The following is a 26,767-nucleotide window of genomic DNA, read 5'->3' as shown; positions in this document are numbered from 1 at the left end:
AATAGCCTCTAATAGGTCCAATTAGGTATGGTTAGGTGCTAGGTCACAAAATGCCCATGGCCACAGAAGTCTCACCATGATGGAGTAGAAGTATTTAGAAAAGGGAGGGTCTGGGCAAGAAGATACTCAAAAAATGTCTCAGATTTGCTGTAAGGACAAGTTGAGGAAAACTGAAAGCCACCATAGAAATGTAGGCAATTAAAGTTCACTGATAGATGAAACATTACATAGAGTCAATAAGGTAAAAATTTTGGTGATTCAAGGTCATCCTTAGCATTTGTTTACATTGTGGGAATATTTTTAAATTTTCATTTCTCTTGCTTTATCTTCTTCCTACTTAATCCATTGCTTGGACTCCTTATGTTTTAAATTCTTGACGCTGCTCCAGCCTTTCCTCCCTTGAGCCTTAAGTAATCTTTAAAACTTATCAACCTCTCCTTTCTTGCTAAGTGATGGTAAAACTGCCTGTCATTTTGTTTCTCAAGAAAATTGCCTAATATTTGCTTCTGTGAGGAAATATACCACTTTATGTTATAGAAGCTTATGAATTTGTATTTTTTATGTATTAAAAACAGATACATATTTTAAATTGTTATGATACAAATAATTCATGTGTGAGTTAAAAAGACTTCAAACAGATGAGTAGAAAAATGAAAGATAACAATGCAGTCCAACCACTGTCCACAACCTACTTCTACTTCCTAGAGCAGTTTGTTGACAAGGATCCAAGTAAGAAACACATTTTACACACACACACACACACACACACACACACACACACACACACACACAGAGCTGGAAAAAGTTTCACCAATTTTACTTACTCATACTTTTGTTTATCTCTTCTTCTAATGTAAGCTGTAAGCCACTAAACTGATTTCATTCCCACAGTTAGAAAAACAGTGCCCTGAGGTAATTACATCAAACTATTTTTAGTACTTTTGATAGTCACCTCCATAGTTGAAAAAAATATTCATATACTGCCACTTTTTGGTTCAATTCCTGATATTTTAAAATTGATTCCACACTTTGTAAATAAACAATAAGAATTTAGCTTAATTGCATTAGTCTCCATTTTCTTCTCCTAACTTCTCTTTACAATTTTTATTATAGTACATTAAGTTTTATTTGTTACTTTACTGCTTTAAAGAATATACTTAAACCTCTAAACCTCTGTTTCTTGATCTACCCTTAGAAAGTGTCCACCCACACTTTAGAAAGCGTCTCGAGTCCTTCATTATGTAAGATTAATATATTTACATTCTTTCACTTCCCTCCATTTCCCAACTTCCATTGGCTGTACCACTACTTTTACACTGCCAATACTTAGGACAATATTTACTGTTAGAATAATTAAGTCTTCTGCACTTTGTCTTTAAATATATTTTGAAAAGTGAAGTTTTTTCAGTAGTAAATGTTTGTAAATCTTACTAGTGAATCAAATAGTATATATGAATGTACTTGTAAAAAGGGAAATGTAAACTTTGTAACTACATCTAAACTTATTGAAGGAGAATATTCTAGATGTCAATGTCAAATGGATTCTCTCTCTCTCTTTTTTTTAGTATGATCATTGATTACTCATAATAATGTCAACAGTTTGTTTCCTCTTTGGACCACAGCTTACACAATTTTTTGCCTTACTACTAAGGATTCTGTCTCTCTTTGGTTAATGATGGAAAAAGATATATCACCTTATTAAAATTATCAAGGTTTTAAATCATGCCATTTCATAAAATGAATTTACTTTTTCTTAAAGATATTCTTCTGAAATCCTTTTAACTTCCTGTTCTTATTACTATTGATTACTTAGGAAGTCTAAATACTTGTGCTGAAATATCTTTTTACTGCACTCCTGGAGCAGATCCTATTACTGGTTTCCCATGTTTCTTTCTTGAGTTCTCTTTTCATTTTGCTAGAATATTTCCTTAAGCAGTTTTTTTTTTTTTTCCTGGAAAGGTGAATAAGAGGTTAAAAAAGTGAAAAAGTCCCAAATTTGTCCTATTCCTTAGATATTTTGTCTGTCTATAGAAATATAGGTTTAGAATTAATTTTCCCTTAGAACTTTATAGGTATTGCTCTACTGTCTTCTAATAATGCTGCCGATAAGATAAATGGCAAACTTCAATCTTTTTCAATCTCCCTATCACACTTGTAAAGGTAACTGACAACCTCTATTTGGCTAATCTCTCTTTTCTGTGCTCAGTTTAATTAAACTCTCATAATTCACCTTTTCTGATACTGTCCTCTCTAAGCTTTATACAACACATTATGCTGGTTTTCTTAAATAATTGGCTACTCTTGCTCATTCTCCTTCACATTTTCCCTTTTTCTATGTGAACTCTAAATGTTGGAGTTTCTATATCTACTTTTCTATTCTCTATGTCTTCTCCCTATATATATGATCTTATATCAGTTCTTGTGCTTTAAAAACTATCTGCTGACAATTCCTAAATTTACATCAGTAGGCTAGACTTCCTTGCTAAGCTCCAAATTCACAACTATCAGCTTGACATCCCTCTTCTCTCATAGTTATTTCAAACTAAGCATTCCAAAATGAATTTCTCTCTCTAAATCTGGATCTCCCTTAGGCTTTATATCTCAATAGCTGGCACTATGATGAACTGTCATCCTCAAGTCTTCCCTTTCATTCAGTCCACATCACTCCTTCCTCTTCATCCGATTCATCATCAATTCCTGTTATTTCTACCTTCAAAATATAGATCTATCCTCTTTTAAAAAAGTGTAAACCAGATCATATCAGTTCCCTACTTTAAATGACCAAACGGCTTTTCAAGCATTTAGGATAAAATCCCAAATCTATACACCCAGCTCTGCATGCTTGATTCCTTCCTACTTCTCCACTCATTTCTTGCCTCTCGCCACTGTTCACTCATTTGTTTCCTCACTCCAGCCTCCTGTCGTCTCCTGGAATGCACAGTGCTCTTCTATCTCAGAGCGTCTGCACTTGCCAGTCTGTCTGACACACTTTCTCCTCAGGTCTTTATATGGCTGACTCCTTTATATCCCTCAGATTTTGGCTAAAATGTTCAGAGCCTCCATGTTAACCCATACACGGACTCTGTGAATTAGGAAAAGGTAACCTTCTGGAGAGCATAGTGTGGTTTGGATTTGAGCTCCCACAGATAGCAACCTAAATGCCACCTCCCAGAGAGGCTTTTCTTGACCACTTCACCATATTAATGCTCCCTTTTATTCTGGGTCACAGCACTCAGTTTATTTCATTCATGGCTTTTCATTCAATCTGCAATTTTTAAGTAATTATTATTTTATTTACTTGTTTATAGTCAGCCACCCCTAATTAGGTCAGGAACTTCTCAATCAAGTTTATTATAAGCCTACAGCCTGCTAGTGCCTGGTTTATGTAGGTGTTCAATGAATATTTGTTGAATGAATAAATGAATGAAACTGTGCTCTGAAATTGCATAAGAATTTAAAAAAGAAAATGGTTTAAGTCATCCAGTTTTGTTCTTCACGAACACATTTCATCTGAAAATGTATTTTTCTTCACATCATCGTTTACTATTTATTTCCATCCCTTGAATTGTTTCTGTTCTGTTTCCTGGAACCTCTTTTTGATAAATCGTAGGATTTGAGTGGGATTTATCCATTGCCCCAGAGTTGGTGATATGTCAAACTGAGCACAAAGAGGTGTTACGTATCTCTCAGTTTAAAGAGAAAGTTTCAATAATTAGAGGTTTGCTGCTGGCAACCCCAAACCCCTTCCCCATTTATCCCCAGTGTCAATGACTAGAAGATTGAGGAAAAATAGTGAAAACAGAAATGGTCTGAAGACTGAAAATCACTTCTCACAAGAAGGGAGGAGCAACATCAACTTCAACTGTTGGATATATTTTAGGTAGCCTTCTTATTGATCTGCCCAGTACTACTTTAAGTGGGGAAAGGAGAAATAAGAGAGACGGCAGGGTGGAAAGTAGGAAGCAGAGAAGTGTGATCAGACCGCTTGGTATGGCAAGGAAGTAGGAGTTTCTCATTGGCCAAATAACTCCTTGGAAAGTAGCAGGGTTTAAGTCATTTTGCTAACGTCTCACTTAAGAGAGCAGAATTTAGGTAAAGGGATCCTTGTAGCAAGCGTCTGTGGGGTGAATTACCAATTTTAAGAGCTGAGGTAGGTTAGAAGAAGTCAAGTTTGTACCAGATCTCCCAGGTCAGGGAACCACATAGCTGAAAGTTCTCAAAGCACTCCTTCTGGCCCCACAAATCATATACATGCTGCATTAGAAACCTAGCATTTGCATCTCTGCCACATAGAAGTGAATGAGGAACAACCAACAAAAAACTGTACCTGAACTGTAAAAGAACTCTTTTAGTCAACTAAAGAGATATTTATCACTCTTCCCCATTTTTGCTCCAGTCTCCCAACTCCTGAGAAACTACCACTAGAAGGAGAGGAAAGAGAAGTGAAAATGCAGGCCATGCTTCTTCTCCAACTGCAGGTTCCTGGATCCACAGGTAAAGCCTGAGCAAAAATAAGGGGGGAATGGGAAAGTGAAACTTAAGCAGAATATGAAATCGGCATTTTACACTGAACTACTAGAATCTTAAAAGCCAAAAGTAACCCACAAACTATGGAATCTGCCCAAAGTATGTCGTCAAGAGGCAGAAAAGGGCAATTGGACAGATCATGTTTGAAGGAAGTATTTAGGAAAAAAAAAAGAAGTTTCACGTTTGTCACACAATCAGTACCAACAGTTTAATAAAATGAACACAGGTGGATAATGAAATTTCTGAATTGATACACTGCATGTCATAACTTTTCTCTCATATTCTCCATGTCTCTTTGCTGTATTGTTAGGAATTTTTCGGATTTTACCTTTCAACCCTCTATCAAATAGTTTGATTTTGGCAATCACATTTTTAATTCCCAAGCATTATTTCTTGTACTCTGCCTTTTTTTATATAGCTTGTTGTCTTTTAAATGTATATAGTATTTTTAATTCTTTGAATTAATCTTCATGTTTAAATTTTCTGTTTTATCATTGTTCCTCTCTTTGGTGCAGCTGCTTTTCTTTAAATAGCTGATGATTCTTGATTTTCCATATTCATGAATGAAGGACTACGTTGATTAATACTGGTGCTGGAAATACGAGTTTTCTTTGTTGTTGGGTAGGTCTGTATTTTAAACATAGCTTTTATTTTTATTACACAAGTAATACCTGTTCATAGTAGAAGTAGTAGCAAATGAAAATAATCAAAAAGATAAAATTTGTCCATAACCTCATCACCCAAAAGCAACCATTAACATTTTGTGTATTTTTATTGTCTTAAATAACAAACAAGCAAGCAAATCTTTTTATAAGTTTATAAAAACTGATTTTTCTCCCCACTTAAAGACTATTTTTCCATGTTACTATATATACTACCATCTTTTAATGACTGACAGTATCTTTTGATACTGATTTAAAATATATTTATTATATTTTAACTACTTCCTTATTAGTACATTTGAGTTATATCTTTGCAAGAAATATCCTTGTATACACAGTGCATCTTTGAAGCAATATATTTTAATTATGTTTAAAAATATATTTTAAAACTTTAACCCTATCTTTGTCCACTTAAAGGATCTGCTGAAAAGCAGATCTCAAAGTGTAGGGACATTGATTTAACAAGAAAAGTGATCAAAGGAAATCTCTTCTGAAAATTTGGAGAAGAGTTTAGAGGTAAGAAATAAGTGGGCTGAAAAACACAACCCCAGTATGCAAAGATTAAGGCCAGTTCTGGGGCTAAACAGAGTCAATGAGTGTGGTTTAATTTTTCCTTGACACTACATTTACGGGTCTATCAATTACCTTGTACTGTGTAACAATACATAGTACTGGATATAGCTCAGCTGGGCAATTCTTCTCCTGGTCTCATCTATGTCACTCATGTGACCAGTATGACTCATCAGGCAGTCTGACTTGAGCTAGAGAGCCCACAGTGGGCTCCAACACATGTCTGACAATGCTGGTTGGTCTAGGGGACCTCAACTGGAAAAACTTGTTTCTACTTCATGTGGGCTGTCATTTTCCAGTAACTTAGAATGGGCTTCTTCATACAGTGGTATAAGGGCAGCATTCCAACAGAGGAGACTAAAAGCTGAAAAGCTACTTGAGGCTACGGTTTGTATGTCACACATCATTTCTGCCTCATTGCATTGATCAAAGAAAGTCACCAGACCAATCCAGACTCAACAATATCAGGGAAAAGACTCCATCTCTTAATGGGAGGAATGACAAAGTCACATTGCAAATGAACAGGACACAGGGATGGGAAGAATTGTGGTCATCTTTGCAAACACTCTATCACAACAAAACTTGTTTCAAAATGCCTCCTTTAGTGTTCTGAAAGTAAGTTTATAAGTTGACTATTTGCCATCCAAAACATGTTTCCTGAAGAAATAATGGGAAAACTCTAATGTACACCTATAAAACATTCTATAGCTTTTAAAGCTCATTCATAAATATCTCATTTGATAATTCATTCAACAAATTTGAGTGCCTCTCATGTGCCAAAGACTGTGATATGTTCTGAGGATCCAAGATAGAGATGGTCCTTGCTCTCAAAGAGCTTACAGTCTGTGAGGTAAAACATATATTTAATAAGTAATAACAATATCAAGATTAATGTTACAGCAAGGCAATACAGGAAATCATCAGGTGAAATCATCATTACTCATACTGTCCCAACACTGGGTGAGATGATCTTCATGATAACTCTGTAGGAGGCAAGACAGGATATTAGCTGTTATTCTCATCTTTAGGTAAGGAAACTAAGGCTTATAGAGTTAACCAAGTAATTCACCCAGGGTTTTCAGGTTCTAAGTGGCACAACTCAGAATAAAAAAGAGGTTATGTTCCAAAATCTGCTTTTTCCAATATACTCTTCTGCCTCCCTAGAAACCAATATTGTCATGAGAACCTGAAACAGAAAAAAATACTAATAAATTAAAATGAACAAACAAAAAAAACGTTGGATGATGGTACATATTTGTAGGGATTCTTCTGAAGGGACTTCAGTGCTTTTTCATCCAAGGATCCTTTAACAACATGGGTTTGAATTGTGGGATCCACTTATAGGTGATTTTTCTTCAATAAATACAGTACCTGTATCTTCATTTTACAGATCTCTAACTAAGTGTGGGGAAAAGTGTCCAGTTAGAGATCACAATAGGTGGAATCCTCAGAACTAGTGTTTCAGTCCTGATCCTATCTAAACTGTTTCAGCTTCCTGCCCTTGGATGAATTATTTATCAGTTCCTTTGATTTTGAGGCAGAGATACCAGTAGCTGGATTTTCCACTGCACAGGTGGAGTTAGCCCCCCCGCCATGTTGTTCAAGGGTCAACTGTTCTGTACAATATATATAATCTAGTACGCCTATCTATACAAGGAATTCTGCTTACTTCCTAAATCTCTCTGGATCCTAGAATCTAGAGTGTTATCATTGGAGTTCATTATAATGAGAAACAGCCATTAAAAAAAATTATACCTGAAGGAGTTCTTTAACATGACTTTCTACAGACAACAAAAAAGATTAGATGAGAATGACAAAACTGAATTTCCACAAAAGAATGAACTATACTATATCCAGTTTACTAAGCAATGAACTTACTCAAGAACATACATGTCTTGGCCTCAAATTTTTTTGGAATAAAAAAGGATATAAATTATAAATAAATATATGGACATATACCAACACACATATATGTGTGTGTGTATACACACACACAAAAATTTCAAACCAGTAGTATTATTTTAGTCCTTCTCACTAGGAAACTGGTAAAACCCTCAAGCTAACATGGCTTAAGGAAAGTTTTGGTCTATCTGGAACCTTTTTTTTTCATTATCCTGTTATTCCATTTGTGGCTTTTTCTGGTCTCCATCCCATGCTGGTTTGTGTTAGAAAGGTTTACATATCAAACAACTTAACGTCTCTGAATCTGTCTGTAATGCTCAAATTCAGACAATACTCTTCAATAAATGTATTCCTATTATTCAAATAATCTTAGTTGTAAATTGTTACCATATAGATCCATGCAAAGTCAGAACTTCAGCAGCTTTGCCAACCTCTAACGTTTTCTCTATAAAATTGTTTGAAAGTCACTGATCATTGAGAATGGCCTCTTTCTCCCAGCACAGCTCTCTGCTTCAAATTTTCATTTTCTTGGTGTGCTGCCCAGCAGTGGTGGGAGTGGTAATATAGACCAGAATTTTCTAATTCTATGCTTTGGATGGCCTATAGCTGTGAACCATGTCATTAAGCCTTTCAGGCCTGGGGCAGGCAGTTGGGACCCCGGGGTTGGTTGCCTCCAGCTTCTTGCAGGCTTTATCAGAGGATGGCACAAGAAGAGCAGAGCCTCCTCCACAGGTGAAGTGGATGATGAAACATGTCCAGTAGTTCCCCAGGTTTCTTATCCAAGGTGAGTAGTAGTATGCTCAGCAGTTGGCTGCTGAAGTAGATGTCCAGATGGTAGAATACGTCCTTGGCTATGCTCAGCACATTGCAGCCAGCATAGAGCTCCTGGACAGAGCAACTCTGATGGCTCTGAAACTCTGACTTCACAGACATCAGATACTTCTGATTGTTTGCAGCTGACATGACCTTTCAATGGCATCCAAAGTTGTTTTGGTCTGACTGATCCAACAATGCATGTGTGTTTTACAAATGAAAGCTTCATCATTATTTTCAAATACTTGCTAGAAAAAAGTTCAGTTGGATTTAAAATCCATTTGCCTTATCACATCAAGTTTCGTCATTGTGTTCATCAATAAAAAGGGCTGTTACAGTCTTCGAACAGAATTTCAACCATTCTACTTTTCTGAATGGTTGCAAAAGAAATGATTTCAATGATTCTTTTTTCTTTTTTATCACTAATTTGTGCAGTGTTTCTCATGAATGGTGACTGTACTTGTTTCCTATTGCTGAGGAAACAAATGACCACAAACTGGATGGTTTATAACAATATATTTATTTTCTTACAATTCTGGAAGCCCAAAGTCTGAAATGGATTTCTCTGAGCCGAAATCAGTGTTAGCAGGGCTGCACTAGCTTTGGAGGCTCTAGGGGACAATCATTTCCTTGGCTTTTCCAGCTTCTGGAGGCCGTCTTCATACTTTAGTTCATAGCCTTGAATCATGTCAGCTTTTCTCCCTCTGTTTCCATCATCACAACACTTTTTTCTTGTGTCTTCAAATCTCCCTCTGCCTACATTTAATAAGGACACCTGTGATTACATTTAGGGCCTACCCAAATAAACCAGGGTAATCTCTCCATTTGAAAATGCTTAAAGTCTCTGTTATCATACAGGGTAACACTTACAGGTCCCAGGGATTAAAAACTGGATATTTTGGGGGGCAATTATACAGCTTGATATCAAGAATTTGAAGAGATTATCAGTCGAAAGTCTTGATCAGAAACTACGTATAGCTATTTCAAGACTATAACCTGAATCAAAATGATATGTTCATGCAGGCAAATTCAAATTTCTCATTCAAAAATGTGAAAAGACCTTATCTCAGAGTTTTATACAAATTTGATATTTAATATTTCCTTTATTACTTTGCATTTATTTTTATTTTCATAATTTTATATATATTTAAAAAGCAATTTTTCACCACGTCCAATATAGATGTCTATGAATTCCCTCCAGGTTACCCCCAGGATGCCGTACATATATTATCTTCTTTCTGTGTCATGATAAGGAAATAGCTGGGAAATACAGCTCGAAGTTTAGGAAGCTAATACAATGGAGGAAAGAAGGCTGGTGGTGTAAGTGAGCAAAGTGTACATCTATTATAACAGGAAGTCAAAACATAATATGCCTAAAATCCAGAAAGCAAAGAAATAGTAAAAAAAAAAAAAAAAAAAAAAGAAAGAAAGCATTTAGAAGTAACTATCAGATATAATTGAGGCAACTGTCAGAAGAAAACTGGTTGCCGCTGGGGTACAGGGTTGGAGTAAAGAGGGTCAGAGTGGGAGAGCACTACTATGCATTATGGGCATTTTGGTACTTGTTAGCTTTTTTTTTTTAAGGCATGCATCCTTATTGAAATAAAATTTTAAAAGCTCAAAATGGTACCAGAACTTAACATTAAAATGCCTCATTTTTTCCTGTGGTCTTTTTTCTAAATATATTACCCATTTTAATGACATAATTACCCAATATTTAATCCTCATCCAAAGAATAGTCCTGAGGTTCTTCTCTTTAATACTTAGTTAGGGTGGTGGGTGTGAAATCCTTAAATTCCCTAAAACTAAGTTAGGGAACAGAAGTTCTTTATCCTTTCCTTCCCAGTGGTAGCACAGGCAGGAAATTTAGTTAGCTAGACCAGAGGCAGAGATGTTTGGAAAACTATCAAAAGACATTTAATGGAATGCATGACAGGGAATCTCTAATATGTTTGAAAGAAGAAGGAAAAACAGGATGAAACTGAATACTTTTCTATGTCACAGCTCTTCCCTATGAGGATTTCAAAGTCAACAAGAATAAGTAACCTCATCATCTATGTGTATATTACCTTAGAAAAGCAGAATAATGTTTATTCTATCTTATGAGTTTAGTAAGAGATAATGTAATTTCTTAATGAGGTTTTTTCTTTTTTTGTATTTCCAAATTATGATTACACAACGATCTACGTTTATTAGAAACCCTGAGAAACTACAGAGTTTTTCTTTATGGTTATTCCTGGGCTACTCATTATAGGAAATGACTCCTCTCTCTTTATAATTAAGGGGGGTCTACAGATGTACTTTGGCACATGAGTGAAATACAACAATTCTATATGCATCACTATTTCTTATCAACACTCTCCTCTGAGCAACATGCAGAACAGGAGAAACAGGAGACAACATAGTAAAGAACTGCCTTCCATGCAACTTTCAAAGGAAAACCCAGAGGGAAATTATTGATAAACATGAACAAGACAATGCATGCTTTGGTTAAACTGCATTCTTGTGAGCCTGATGACTTTTAGAACTACTTGGAAGATTGATTTATCAACTCTGTAGATAATTATCTGTAATGTGAGATAACCCTGTTTTTAAAAATATCTTATTTAAAATAATTGCTACTGTTGTGATATAAAAGTTGTAAAATCTTCAAATGTAATTTAAAAATCATACTATGAACAAATGGAAGGATATGTCATAATTTAAATTCACAACTTGTTTCGGAAAACTTCCTGATTCATTAACAACAGGGTGTTGGCAACAGGAAAGAATGAGGTCTTTCTCTTCCTCAAGTATTTGGAAACACCATTCATTTTTTTAGACTACTCATTCATTTGGAGTCTGTTTCACAGATATTATTTAATATATTTTTCCAGTTAACCCTGTTTGGTTACCTTCTGATGCAAGTAAAATGCCTTATTGTTAGGTCTAGCCAATAACTGGCAACTTCTGACTAGGAAACAGTACCCTCTTTGCTCTCTTTCAGTGGGTGGCCTAGGATTTAGATGGATACAGATGGGAGCTAATATTGAATGCGGGCAACAGTTTAGTGTATAATTGTTGCCTGGTTTCTTGGCTAAACACTTTGGGCATGACATAGAAATTTTTACATCTCTGACATGTTCTCCAAAATTGCTTTATTGTCTTGTGTGTGGGGAAAGTAGGTAGGATAGACAAGAAAAAAGAAATAAAAGACCACACACATTGCTGATCTGTACACTTATTTCATACTTTAGCAATTTCTAACCACCTCTTTTTGGATAATGCTCATAATGGGTAGTTAGCAAAGCTTATTGTAAAGTCATCAGGATGTCGCATTTGCTGCTATTACTCTTATACTTTGGCCCAAGTTCGCATTCTAGGTGGAAATAACTAAAACTTAAAAATTTCTTACTTCTAAATATAAATAAAAAATTTAATCTTATTTACTCTCAAAGAGCAGAGAACAGGATACAACCCTGCAAGTTAAAAAGATTTAATGGCACTAAACAGGTCATTCAGTATATACTTATTGAGTGCTTGCTGTGTACCAGACACTGCCAAGCATTACATCTAAAAAGGCACCAAAGAGGGTGCTTAGAAATAGGGCAGCAGTCACTGTTTCCTTGTGTTGACAGAATGTTCCTACCTAAAGAAAAAGAAAAAGATATGGCAAGGGTGTTATACATCCCAGGACATAGAACTGGGTAAATTAAATTTTCTCATGTTTCTACTGGGAAGTAGAAAGGAATGAGAAAATTATAGGGAGAATTTATATCATCCTTGGTTGGTAGCATAAAGTACCAGTGTAAAATTGGCTTCCAGGCTTCTTAGTTTACAATCCATCTCATTCCAACTCATCCCTGTACACACACTCCTTCCCAGCCCCCCATCTTCATCCTCTTTTAGATTCCCCACCCCCAAGTCTCTGCAAAGGTTTAACCTGTAAATCTATCCACCCACGTTACAGATTTCTAATGACACAGGTATCAACATAATGCATCTTGAAGGAAAATTCCACAGGAGTAAGCTATGAAAAAAAGGATTAAACAAAGACACAGAAAATATTTTTCAGATATTAAAATGTATAAATATACTTCAGAAATAGGCCAACAGCTTTCTAAGCACACTTGAAACTTCTCCATAGCTATGATCTTTCCCCCTCACTCCATGTGATCTGCCAAGCGAGATTCTTTCTAGAGGCTCTGAAAGAGTGGGAGGCTTTTTTACAAAATGTTTGGGGGTTCAGAATTTAAATTTAAACCACTGTATAAAGAAATTCCAAACCCACCTATGCTGCTGGTGGGAATGTAGTTTGGTGCAGCCATTATGGAAAACAGTATGGAGATTCTTCAAAAGACTAAAAATAGACCTACCATATGATCCAGCAATCCCACCTCTGGGTATATATCTGGAGGGAACTCTAATTCAAAAAGATATATGCAGCACTATTTACAATAGTCAAGACATGGAAGCAACCTAAATGTCCATTGACAGACGACTGGATAAAGAAGTTGTGGTAATATTTATACAATGGAATACTACTCAGCCATAAAAAAGAATAAAATAATGCCATTTGCAGCAACATGAATGGATCTGGAGATTGTCATTCTAAATGCGGTAAGCCAGAAAGAGAAAGAAAAATACCATATGGTATCGCTCATATGTGAAATCTTAAAAAAAAAAAAAAAAGGACACTATGAACTCATCTACAAAACAGAAACAGGCTTGTAAACAATTTTATGGTTATAGAGAAAGTGCATGAGAAGGGATAAATTTGGGAGTTTAAGATTTACAAATGTTAGCCACTATATATAAAAATAGATTAAAAAACAAATTTCTTCTGCATAGCACAGGGAACTATATTCAATATCTTGTAATAACTTTTAATTAAAAAGAATATGAAAATGAGTATATGTATGTATATATGCATGACTGGTATATTGTGCTGTATGCCAGAAATTGACACATTATAACTGACTGTACTTCAATAAAAAATAAATAAAGAAGAAATTCCATTTTACAGCATACTACTTGAAATTGTATTTGGGAATAAAGCTTCTACAGTGCTACTTCTCTAAAAGCCAACCTCTGGATGGATATAGACTTAACCACTAAAGACCAGTAGTTGCTTTTTGGAGATTTCTAGAGGCAGCAAATTGCACCATCCTTTGGTACTATATCTCAATATTTGCTCACTCATAAATCAAGATGTCAGTCTTAGGTATTACCAAATGCTCTTGCTGCAATTAAAACTCACTTCCTCTACCTCAGTCTCCTGTGCAGGCAGAAAATAACTGATCATTCTTTCTACAATTAACTTTATATAATTAAAGACTCTTCATTGCTCTTCAACTTTATCATTTGCAGGTTAAGCAATCCTGTGGGGCTCAAATCTTTTGGTAGTATTTTAATTTGGTATTAATGCTGATGGATAAATACTCCTTATTTAATTCTAGAACAACTTCTCTACTGTACACAAAGGATGTGGAGATTCTGATTAAGATCTTCAGTCTCCAAATGCAGTTACTATAGTTATCTGGGTTTTAGACACTTCTTTGGTTTTATTTGGGGAAACATTTATAGCTGAGATGTTTTGGGGTGTAATCTTTTTGGATTTCACATATGAAATATAGTACCAAGGGTTGTCATTCTCCAATAAGACAAATGAATCACTGACCTTTTCTGTTACTTCAGTATTTCCATATGAATATGTAGCGCTAAAAAAATAGTTTGTTTAGAGAATGAGTTATTCAAAAATTCTCACTTTACCTTGGTTGATTAGTGTTGTCCATAGTCTCAAACTTGAGAATGAGCTGGTTTATTGGAGGTACCTAAAGCGAGCGCTGACAATTTATTTGTCCTGATGCAGGTAGGTTGAGTCATGAATTGTAAAGTCAGAGACACACCCAATCACAGGCAGGCGAGGCGCACTGGGTCTTACAGGTTAGGTGGGGTTGGCGATACCAGGTGTGATTTAGCGGGCGCTGGGCTGGCTCTCTTGCAGTTCCCAAGTCATCGAATACGTTCTTTTAACGTCCTCTTACCATGAGGACTTCAAAAATCTATTAAAGCATGTCTTGAGGGGTAACTTAAGCCACTTCCACTTTAATCAGAAAAGTAAACGCCTATCACAGCGGAAATCTTTACAGGAATAGGAACCGGGGTGGTGCTTCTGGTGTGAGAGCCTTCACCTGGCATTTTCTTCGAAGCCCTCAATCCCCCTCCTGTTAGTGTGCCCCAGACATCCCACTGCTTTACTCCTTAACGCATCTTTACCCTCCCGAGACGAGCTGTATTAAGAGACTTTGTGTCTACTAAGAATGGCCGGGTCGCTCTCGGGAGAGTTGCTGTGGGAGTGCTCTGGCTCCGCCAGACAGATAACTTCAGTCTCTGGTAAGCGGAAACATTTTTTAAGGACTGAAAAAACAAGCACTCGTGCTTCAGGTTCTCTCCCTTGTCTGTGGAAGGTTGGGAGTCTTACTGGTGAAACAGTCCTTTCCCAGACGCCAGAGGTGGGGCTCCTACGCGCGGGATTCCGAGGCTGGGCTCAGCGCCCACCTCCGCCGGGCTCCCTCGAGCCGCACACGCTCCGCCCCTGCCACCTCCGCGCGTCTCATTGGCTAGGCCCCGAATCCGCCTCGGCACCTGACTGGCGGCTGCGCCTGTCTGTCTGCGCCGCGGGGACATTTCCGCATTGAGGGGGGCTGCTCCGAATGGAGGGGGAGGGGAGGTGTTTAGGAGAAAGCGGGGGCTTTGGGTGTCGGGATCCCGCAGCCAGGTGGACGGAGGGGGTCAGCAGCTGGACTGCAGCTACTAGCGGGGGTTTCGAGGTGTGCATGTGTGAGGGGAGCGGGGGAGAGAGAAGGGTGCCTCAGAGGTGACATTTCTCTCAGCCTGCGAGCCTTCTTCCCAGGGCGCCATAAACGCCCCCAATTTCCCAGCTGCTAAAGGAAAAGGAGGAAGGTGGGTCTCCGTGGCGGTTTGGGGAGGGGCCGGGAAGGGCTTCCCACCACTCCTTGGGCGGGTGTGTTTTCCTCTCCGAGGCGTGTAGAGCCCCTTCCCCTCACCCGCAGTGTGGTCCCGGAGGCCGAATTTGGGGTTCGAAAGAGCGCAGAGCAGAAGGGACTAGAATATGTGAGGGGAGGGAAGGGCCCTCCGGGTTTCCTGGCTGTCGGACTCGGGGCCGCACACGGGTTCTCCCCTCGGAGAGGCGCCCTGGTGTCCGCTGCGGGGGAGGGGCGCCGGAGGCTTCGGCCCCTCGCGAGAAGGAGCGGCGGCAGGGTTGCTTGCTGCGGGGAGGCGCAGGGCTGGAGGCCCATGTCCGGCTCGCGCGCCAAATTCTTAGCGCCTCCTAGTCCCGGGATATTTATGGGCTGGTAGAAATGGTTGCATCGTCCCTCTTTGCCGGCTTCCTCCGCCTCCCGACCCCTGTTTGGGCGGGGGCCGCTGGTGACCGGGGTTTCCCGGGGAACCGGCCGGAGGCTGGACGGCAGCAAGGGGAGGGGGAGCTGGGGGCGCGGCCAGCCAGTGCCTGCTGCCGTCCAGCCCCGGAGGGCGTGGGGACCCGGGGGCGGTGGAGTAGCCGCTGTAGGTCCGCCTCTTTCATTGATGAAATTTAAGTTCGTGTGATTTTACCTTTTCCGGGAGTTTCCAGCTGGCCCTCATTTGTGTCAGGGGTGCCGTGTAGGCTGGAGTTTCAAGCCGACTCAGTCGCACCAAGTTTCTGTCTTTTGGCAGTGGAGGAGGTTTTCCTGGGTGTTTTTTTTTTTTTTTTTTCTTTGAGGCAGTTTCAGTCGCTTTGCATAAATACTCCCTTAAGTGGCCAAACCTAGGAAGAGGAGAAAGAACTCGTCGGTTGTTAAAGCAGGGGTGGAAGAGAGACCTGCCTTATAGCGTGACTCCTCTAGAAATTTAAATATATCTATATAAACGCTAGAGTACTTAAATAAATCCCTAAAATGTCCAGATTTGTACAAGGTAAGACACGCTTCTTCTTATCTCCCGGGTTGCTTTAGCAGTACCGAATTTGGGTACTGGCAATAGAGAGGTTGGTGGGTGGTTTGGAAGTGGAAATGTTCATTTGAGATACTATTTGCGAAACCCTTTTCGTTAAATTGACATTTGAGCTGTCTTGAGCTGCTGGGTTGGCGTTTCAGATGCGTATAATTTATCACCCTGTACTCTGATGCGTATAGTTCTGCCTCCCTGAAATCAGGTTAGTAGCACTCTGGCTCCCCGGGATAGTGGCTGTAAATGATGGTAAAATAGGATTTTGGCTGTTGATTAATCCCTGTTCTCTTCTCCTGGTCGGGGTCCAGGTAACTCTGTGGGTGCAGTCGGGAAGGGGAACTGAGAGGGCTGAGGAAAGGCAGGTGGGTTTTGCCAGGACTGTTGGGGAAGCTTTAGTGTTCTTAGCTTCTCCGTTTGTGTGTACGTGGTCTGAGTCTCAGATTCATTTATTGCGAAACCGGGAGTAGCTTGTAGAAGCTGGAGGTCATTTCAGCAGGAGAAATGACTTTGCTGCATTGCTGTGTTTATTTTTTTTTTCCTTCTTTGAAATCTGGAAAGATTATTAAGGTTTCTTTGAAATTTGAAAATTGCCCTCTAAATTCTACACGTATGTTAAAACAGGTTCAAGGAATTCCTCTCACCAGAGTTAAGCAGTAACGTTGTGTGTGTGTATGTGTACACATTGAAATTGGTGCTACCTTAAACCTCTGACACCAGTTTGTAGCATACACTTGCCTTCTGGTATGCAAGTAAACCCTTTTCTTGCAGACCCCAGAGTGTGAAAGCTTCAGCCATCTTGCTGAACACACAGCTAATAAAGTTCATAACCACTTAATGTGACTCAGTAAATGTAGATGTACTTTAAAAAATTGTCAGTAATTGCCATCATTTGACTCTGAGCATAAAAATGCCCCAGTAGGTTTTACATCACTTTATTAACTTTCTTTGAGTTTTGTATAATAAAGAAATTTTGACTGTGTATTATTATGAAAACAGATGGGACACTTGTGTCTCCCTTTAGAAATAAGCTCAAAAATGTCACTCGTCATTAGACTTTCAAATTCATGTTATGCCTTGTATGTGGTGAGAGATGTTTCTTATGTTCTGATTGAATAAATGTCTTAGTCAAGAATAGAAAGTAGAGGTAACTGTTAGAAGTTTGCTGATTTTGTTACAACAACAAAATTCAGTGACCAGAAAGTCAGTATTGCAAGAATATGCTAGAGAAAAGGGGACAAGTCACTTCTCTTTAAAAGTTAATAGTATTAGTTAAACTCCAGGTGTTCCTTGTTGTTGTGCTTTAGCGTCGCTTACAGGGGTGATACGCATTAACTGATGTCACGTTCTTTGCTGTTAATGGCTAACTGTTTTCAGGATATTCAAAATCAAATGACAATACCTGTGTATGTTGTTATTACTTTCTCTTGTCATCCACCTTTTAACAAAATAAGCTTTTTATCTTGGAATACTTTAAGATTTATTGAAAAAAAGTACATATATCAAAACTAAGAAATTATTGTAGGTACATGACTATTAACTACAGACTTATTCAGAATATTTTTCCATGATTCAATCCAGTGTCGCATTTAGTTGCCATCAAATTTTGCTCTAACTGGTAGTTTTCCTTTTAAATTGGCAGTTTTGCATGAAAAGAAGACAGCTCTCCCCTCACCGGAAAAAATTTTTTAACAGGATTTTGCGCCTGTTTATCATTGTTTAAATTTGTACTTCATGTGTAAACTCTCTCTATGTTTAGCTCTGCTGCTGTTATAAGTGATACCCCTCATTGGCTAGTAACTCTGCTGTCTCCACAGATCAGTTTTTAAGTGTAAGAGTTAGAATTTTGTTTTTGAATTTTTTGGTAGCAGATCAAATTGTTTGATCTTTGCTGTAGCATTTATTGATATTTCCAGTCATTGTCCCTTAGCTTGTGCCACTTCATAAGGAAAGATTGAACAAATATTAGGCCCCTTACCTATTTTCATATATTGTCTCATTAAGCTTCACAGGAGCCCTGAGAGGTAGTAGATTTTTATCATAACCTTACAGGTAAGGAAACTGAAGTATCTTACCCAAAGTTCACAGCTAGTAAGTGCTGAAATTCACAAGTAAAGGTTCTAAGCTTTTGTCCTTTCCAGTACCTTTTGTTGCCTCTTACATTAAAAACTTATCAGAAACAGTGGCTTCTTTCTCCAACTAGACTGTCAGTTCCCTGTGGGCAAAGATAATATTATATCCCTGGGGGAAATACGGTGTCTTGAAGTGGTGGGCTTAGTAGTTTAGCCTACATTTTTGGTTGTAGTTTATTAATAACACCTCTGACAGAAATGTTAAGGAAGATAAAAGGATGGCCCTAGGTTTGAATCCTGTTACTAACAGGTGGTCTTAGACACACAACTTTTCTGAACTTCAGTTTTTTCTTAAATAAACATTGAGTATTAATATTTATGCCACAGGGTTTTTGAGAGGCTGAAATGAAATGAATTATATGAATGTACTAGTCACATATTAGATGGCCAGTAAATTTAATTTTTCTTAAAATGGTGGCTTTTCAGATAGCATTGCCATCATAAGTATAACCACATGTCATCAACAGAAACAAGGCACTGATGATGGTCCTTTGTTTTCCTTTTCCAGGTTTGGTGTTCAGGCCTCTAGCAACTTGGGAGTTGAGATATATATATATATACACACATATATATATAAATATATATATAAAATATATTTAAGATATCTTATAAAAATATAAGATATATTTATATATATATATAAAAAATATATATATTTTTTAAGTGTTGGAGTGGGAGGGGGAAAGCTTGAACAGTGATGTGAGTATACAGTTGGTGACAATTTTGTTTCAGTCTGGTCAAAAAAATCATTAGCTCTTAAAATATGCGTTGCACTATATTGGGGTTTCTCATGCATCTCTTATGGTGGGCACTTGAAGTTCAGAAGATCTGGTTATTATACCTGCATGTTGTGCACACATGTTTTTGAATGTCCTGGAACCTGGTGTTGCTACACTTGGCTTAAATCTCTTCCTCCAAATCTTGGCAGTGTGCTTTATAGGAAAGCTGGGCATTTCCATTCTCAAGCACTTTGATTATCAAAAGTTATTAGGTAGAAATATTCAGTTACTAAAAATACTTAATGGTGATTGGCAGGAGAGTTCTCAGTATATATTCTTTGGCCAAAAGGAGGTTCAGCTTTTGGGCATCTCCCAAGTCTGTGTTCCTCAGGCACTTAGGATTCCTTCTTACAGGAAGGCTCTTCTTTAGTGGAACTATAGCATAATTCCTTAGCTGATGCATTCTGCTCTCAGGTCACCTTCTGCCTGCCTGTGGAATTATATCTCCATTTGCTAGTTTTCTCCACCTCAGGGGTTGTTGCAGGGGGCCTAGTTATTCTAAATAAATGAGACTGCTAGGTGAGTGAGAAGGGGCCTCTTGTCACAGTTGGAGGTACCAGGGGTCATCAGCAGCTGTGACTTTTGCCAGGTTTGTCAATAGATGCCATTTGTGATTTTGCTTTTTAAAAGTTCTGAGCCACCGGGTAATCTCCCTGCATGATTTGAAATTTATAAATGGCACTGGGCCTATTGTCATCTTGCCAGCTAAGGCTGTTACATGCTTATGCTATAATATTAGAGGAACTTTTTTTGGAACTGTTTATCTAAATTATATAAAAATGTCCCTTAATATTCTTAAATTAAGATACTTATATTTCAAGAGAAGACATTTTAGTACCTTTGTGTCACTCAAAAAAGTATTAGAGGCCTGTCAACGTTTCTATTGGGATTCTTTTATTAAGACTTTTTAGTGATTCCTGTTTGGTAGATGGCAGCTCACCAGGAAGGATGAGCTGAGCTAATTATAACTGGAGGGGTCTCAGATGAATACAGGGATGAGATGCATTCTAGGGCCTAGTTGTGAGGGTCAGGCCTAAGCCTGGTTCTTCTCAAGTCCTAAGACCAAATTTAGCTTGTTGTTGATTATTTAAATGATTAGGATGTTTTCAGCCCAGGGGATTGTGGCATGGATTTGAGGCAGAACTAGAGGTAGCAAAGCAATGACTAATGCACACTCCTCATTTTTTAAAGATGTAGGTAAATTCATTATATTTCTAGAGAGGGATGTAGTTAAATTCAGAGTCACAATTATAAATGGAAAATTAAAAGAAATTCAGTGTTGAACTGATGAAAACTTTGACTTTTCCAACATGGATCTTGTAACCTCTATGGTTAAATTGTCTTTGTTCTTGTTAACTGGGTCTTTCTTCTAGTAAAATGGATGATTTTCATTTTTGGAAGCCTACTCAAGAAAAAAAGAAATTGACAAGGGATGTTAGAGAAATAAGGAATATTAACTGGTACACTTCTCAAAAGTGCCATTCTAATGTGATAAATTGAGAAATAACTTTAAAAGGAAATTAGATGTTAATTTTGGACTGTAGGTGTTTTCTTGTATTATCACCTCATAGAGACCATTCTGTGTATTTATTTTTATTCATAGAAAATTGTAGTGACTTTATGAATTGTAGTGACTTTCATTAAAATAATGGGATACTTAATTTGTGTGAGGAACATTAGTTAACCTAGTAATAAAAATGTTATGTAGTAATAAAAATATACTGTAGTTTTCTAGTTTCCACCAAGTTGAATTTGGTACTTTTTGTGGAAGTGCAGGTATTAGGAGTTCCCAGAAAGTCAAATATATCATTACTGAAAAGTTAATATAAACAAATATTTGAAAGTCAAACTAACTCTGGGTTATCTGTAAAAATAAATGAGTTGACTGAATTAACTTTATGTAATATAATTCATTCTGATATCCAGAATTTATGCCAGTGGAGAAAATCCAGCAGTATTAGAATAAAATTGTGGGGGAGAGCCTCTGAGGGTTTGGGATTTAGTGAATGAGGAGATACGATTCACTTACCACACTTTTGTTTGCTTGGGATCTCTTTAGAAGCAGAATTCTTTTAAAGACAGGTTTCCTTTTGATACAGACTGAGTTTTTTGTTTTTTTTTTCCCTAAACTATCATATTTGGAACGTGGTGTAATAGTGTTTGAATCGTGGACATCTTGGTCTTGGGTAATTTGATTGTCCAGGACATGGTGACTTTTAATTGTCTAGGTCTCTAGAATTCTAATGCCAGGCATGCATCTTTCTATTAACAACTTATTAAGTTGTCTAAAGAAAATTAAACTTTATGTGTTTTTTGATTGGGCTTATGTGTTGGAAAGGGGATAATACTCCATTTGCAAACTGTTTCCCAGTTCTCTTGACTGGTGGTGCAGGCATCTCCTTTAGTTTGTTGCAAAGTAATTGTCTGGGGCTCATATTTTTCGTCTGCCAACAGTCCCATTGTTTATTTCTTTCAGTCTTTGCCAAATGAAATCGATTGTGCCCCAAACCATTTTGACAATTAAGGATTGTTTTTGAGAACCATGGAGAAATTGGCTGTGTTGTCTTAGTTAACTGAAATAAACAACAAAATGTTTTGTTTTCCAAGCCATTGCTAGATATTTGTTGGATTTTTCTTATGTAAACCAGGAGAGTTCCCAGTTTTTCTGTGACTTTTACTTAGATCTTTAAAATACCCCACTATTGATTGTATTCATGTATATGAAATAGTCACATTATGCTTAGTCTATTTTTTCATTTGTTAATCACCAAATTGTAAGAAATACTATTCTAGGGACACTCACTTTAACAATAGTTCCACCTACTCTTTGGTTTGACCACAAAGGTAATTTAAGTTTGTGTTTTCCTTTGGTTGCTGCCCTGGCAAAGAAAGGCTGATGTGATTTTTCGTTTATGTTATAACCCTGCATACAATTTTAAAACTTCCAAAGAGTGCAGGAAAACAGAAGAACGAAGTATTGTGGGTTCATTTATGCCAATGGTAAAATGCTTAGCCCTGGTAATAAAATATTTATAGAGTGCATAAAAGCTTTCTTCGATTTTTCATTGCCCAGAAAATAAACAATATAGAAGGAAAAGTTGTAGAGCGTAAGAGAATGCTTATCCTGATATGTAGTTTTCACCTCACATAATAACCTCACTTAATAGACATGTTTCAGTTTTGGCCAGTTTTCATTCCAATTTGGTGGCATACAGCTGGGAGGTGGTAAGCTGGGTAAATGCACTGTAACAGAGAAGGGGGAGAACTTCCTCCAGGAATGAGAAGCAGGGCACCAGGCAGCAGGTTTGGATCCCTGCGTGGCACTGCCCTTGTGTCGCTAGGCAAGTCAGCATCTCTAGCCCCTGTTTCATCTCCAAGATAAGAGAATTGGACTCACTGACCTTAAAGCCTTTCCAAGGGCAAAATTTTTACCTCAATGCACATATATCAAATTACAGGGCAAGCCTGTCAAATCATGTTTTGGTCCTTGATGATGATTTTATGTTATATTCCTTTTCTCTACTCTCAAAAAATGGGTGTGATAGGCCCTTTGGCCTCTTTATTATCCATTAAACTTAATGCAGAATGAAACTATTTAACTAGTTGATACATCTCCTGAATGTTCTGTTTTCTAGAATTAATATTTTCTGTTTGTTTTAATTTTAAGAGCTACTTTGTTGTATGAAAGCAAGGTTAGTCTTAATAATTAATGAGAAGTCTGGTTTATGTATGAATTCTAACAGTTAAAACATTTTTTAATGCAAGCAACACATGATTAGCAAAAATAGTTTTTTCTTTTCCATTATGGTTTATTACAGGATATTGAATATAGTTCCCTGTGCTATATGGTAGGACTTTGTTGTTTATTTTATATATAGTAGTTTGTATCTGCTGATCCCAAACTCCTAATTTAAAAATCTTGATTCTCAAGTAGCTCTGCATATTCAGTGCTAGAACAGTTCTCAGAAGTCTGGTACCTTTTTATTTTTGTTAATCAAAAATCATTTATTAAGCATTCATATGGCTGTTATCTGTGCAGGTGTTACGATGTTCATGGCTGAGTCATTTAAAAGTCTCCGTAAATGTAAACAGCCATACTATAGTTTACAATCTAAAATAATGAATAGTCAATATTGGCTTTAATACTGAAAGATCACATAAAATTGTATAAGAGCAACTAATTGATTTTTCTTTGATTGAATGACAGCAACTTTATTTTTCCATATTTTTCCTTAATTAAGCTAAATTTAAATATATACATTACCCAGTTTTGTTTCATCTCAAAAGTTAATGGAAACATTATGCTGACATTTATACAGGATAATACAAATTGAAAGGAAATTTAGAGGTCATTTTGCCTCGACTGCCTACCAGTTTGGAATTTCTTTGACCACATCCCTGATACTTGACTGATTAATGAGCCTTAGAGACTTCAAGTACTGAAGACACAGTCCATAGTTTTCTTAGCCTTGCTTCTCCATGACCAGAAGTCATGGCTCTTGAACGCTTACTCTTTGACCTTATCAGGTACTACCTCCACTAGACTGAACTCTACCTGCTTTATCTATACCCAGCATGTAGCTGTGTCATAACAGGCTCTTACTCATTGATGAAATAAACATTGCTTGAGTATCTACTGTGTCTCAAGCTCTGTTTTATGAACACATTGGGAATACAGGAATGAGCAAAATAGTCATGATATATTCTCGGGTATTGTTGGGTAAGATATACATTTAATAAATTTTAGAAAGTATTATGAAAGGAAGTTCCAAGGATCTACCATGTGAGCATGTAATGGGCAACCTTGTGTAGTTTAGAAAGATTTCTAGAAGGAGATACATTTAGACTGAACTCTGACAATTGATGTATTAGTGGCCGGTCAAACCACTACTATGAGAAGTTAAGTCTTGATCTCTAGTTTATTTACACATTATCAGTCGGGTACCTGTACTGTGCCAGGTGTTGAGATAGATGTTGGAAAAAGAAAGTTGAATAACATTATATGGCTGTGCCCTTAAATTGTTGCAGACAGACATCTAAGCAAAGAATTAAAGTTTTAGGGTGTTTGATATAGTACAGAGGCAGGAGTGATTTAAACTTCCATATAACAGATTTGTGATAGAAAGGAAGTCTTGAATGTCTGTCACCTAGAACACTAGGAGTGCCACCCCCACAATAGCAGGTGCTATTCAATCTCGAATTTGAGCGTTTGGAGGCTAAGGTATTGAATGATTCTCATGATTTTGGAATTCACAACTGGGCCATTAATTTCTATTTTCTTCTCATTTCTGCCTGCCTTTCTCTAAAAGTGTTAGATGACACTTGAGATAATGTGTTTTGGAATAGTCTTATTAGTTAGGATGCTTTTAATTTCATGGAGCAGAAAAATACCAGCTCAGTTAGCTTAAAAACTGAGGGACTTGTATCACATGATTCTTGAAGTAAGATATTCCAAGGTTGATTAATTCAGTACAAAGACTGCATCAGTCTTTTCTTCCTTCTGCTCTGCTGCCTTATTCTTGGGTCAGCTTCCTTCAAGGTCACCAGATGGCAGAAGAAACTGAAGGTGAGGGGTGGACACATACTCATTATATTCCAGGGAAAAGGTACTATTTCTTCTCATATGTCTCTTTTCAGTGACAAACGCCTTTCTCCAAAGTCCTTTGGCAAACTATACCCTTGTTGCTCACTGGTAGAATCGTGTTGTTTCCCATTTAAACCAATCCCTGGGAAGGCTTTAGACTAATCTGGGCCTGATGCCATCTCTGAAGCACATGTGCTTGGGTGGAGGATAGGTGACAGAATAGCGTAGGGGTAGGAAGAAGAATGATGTGTGTGGCTGCTACTAACATGTTCAGACAAATGGAGTATAATCTATATCAGAGCTACTCAAGGCAATACTAGAAGCATTCACTTATAAGAAATGCATATTCTTCTCACTTCGGACCCACTGAGTCAGAATCTCTAGGAGCTGCCTAGGAATCTGAGTTTTAAACAAGCCCTCGAGAAGATCTGTATGCATATTAAGTTTAGAAACACTTTTGAAAAGTCACAAATAGAGTAGGAACTTGCCACCTTCAGGCGTTCTGCTTTAGCACTTTCATGAGCTTTGGCTACTCAAGAAGTGCTTAAGCTTGGTTTTTAAGATGTGCCTGGCTAAGGAATTTGTATTTGCTTCCCATCAAATGAGGAAGAGAAGAAATATGATTGGAGTTGCAGTTTAGGGGAACCAGTCCATTCTGCTTGGTACCACCAGGTAGAGTGAGAGGTGGGCCAACTAGTTAGAAAGCTGTTGTCGTCATGACCAGGAGAGTGAAAATGAGAGGGAAATTAAGGTAGCAGCAGTGGTAATGGAAAGCAATGAATGTAATGGCGATTCAATTAAGAGGTTTGGTATTGGAGTGGATGTAACATGAGGGCAAAGGAGGGAAGAGCCAACTGTGACTGAGATTTCTAGGTCACCTAGGAGTGACTAGGAGAATGTTAATACTATGGGGGGTGGGAAAGGGAGGAGCAGGCAGCGAGATGAATTTAGTTTAGATGGTGAGTTTTGTTTTGGGCATGTCGAGTTTGAGGTACCTAGCTAGGTATCCATGTGCAAAAGGTCTAGAAGGTGGTAGGGAATACGAGCCTGGTGCTCAGGAAAAAAGATCAGGATGAGAGACACACATTTGGAAGTTACCAGTAAGGAGATTGATAAGGGAATAATTGAGGGGGGAAATGGTCTGGGGACAGAATCTTAGGAAACCAAGGAGTAGGAGAAGAATGGAGTATTCTGTTATGGAAACTGAGGCATGGTTAGACATAGGGTAATATTGGGTCATTGAATACAAAGAAGAGCTTTTCTAGGAGGACTGTTCACAAATAACTGAGTTTAAAGGACCGCAGTAAGAGCCCAGGAGAGGCTGGTTAGTCTTAATTTGTCATAAATCTGGTCAGCATATGTCCTCAGCTTTAGTCATGGTTATTTCCAGTTGCCCCTATGCTCTTAGAGTTTTATACTTAATTGGGTCACAAGTCATTTCCTGGTTTAAGATTAAGTGAGATCTCCAATCCTTTGACTTTGGTTACCTGTCAGTTTGGGTTTCCAAGGAAGGTTGGGACTGATGAGATCTCATGAGTGGTGGGAGGTGGCCTGGGGGGGACTCCCCCCAGTCTTTGCTGCGCTCGGTGTTCTCTCTGGCCTGTACATCGTGAGGCTGGCTTTCCACTCTGGAATGTTGTTTTATTTGTGCCAGTGTCAGGGTGTCAGGGAAGGGTGTTATGTATACTTCTTAGTTGCTAAAAAGGATAAAATGAAATAAATACCCTGAATAAAGAAATGAAAGCAGTCACTTGTTAGATTGAATGTCTCCTACTTCTGATTCTATTGTTTTCTTCCTCCTCTCCTCCA

At 37.8% G+C, this 26,767-nt stretch overlaps 2 protein-coding genes across 4 annotated transcripts in view; one reads left to right on the top strand and one right to left on the bottom strand.

Moving 5' to 3' along the window:
- WDPCP (WD repeat containing planar cell polarity effector) overlaps positions 1 to 15,043 on the bottom strand; it is a 343,492-nt gene extending 328,449 nt beyond the window's left edge. For both annotated transcript variants that reach the window (XM_064494449.1, XM_064494450.1), the window contains exon 1: positions 14,226 to 15,043. The gene's annotated coding sequence lies outside the window, so the exon portion shown is untranslated. The remainder of the gene's footprint in view (positions 1 to 14,225) is intronic.
- A 112-nt stretch (positions 15,044 to 15,155) lies between these two features.
- UGP2 (UDP-glucose pyrophosphorylase 2) overlaps positions 15,156 to 26,767 on the top strand; it is a 49,027-nt gene continuing 37,415 nt past the window's right edge. The window contains exon 1 of one of the 2 annotated variants that reach the window (XM_010998349.2): positions 15,156 to 15,419. Coding sequence is in view for 1 of the 2 variants with exons in the window: in XM_010998348.2 (XP_010996650.1) it covers positions 16,415 to 16,433 (19 nt within the window). In the remaining variant the exon portion in view is untranslated. Of the gene's footprint in view, positions 15,420 to 16,091; positions 16,434 to 26,767 lie in introns of those variants that run through there. The other variant, XM_010998348.2, reaches the window with a different exon arrangement.

This window comes from Camelus dromedarius, chromosome 15 (genome assembly GCF_036321535.1).
Source record: "Camelus dromedarius isolate mCamDro1 chromosome 15, mCamDro1.pat, whole genome shotgun sequence".
NCBI lineage: Eukaryota > Metazoa > Chordata > Mammalia > Artiodactyla > Camelidae > Camelus > Camelus dromedarius.
Note: the sequence above shows the minus strand (reverse complement) of the source record. Positions and strands in the feature narration are given on the sequence as shown.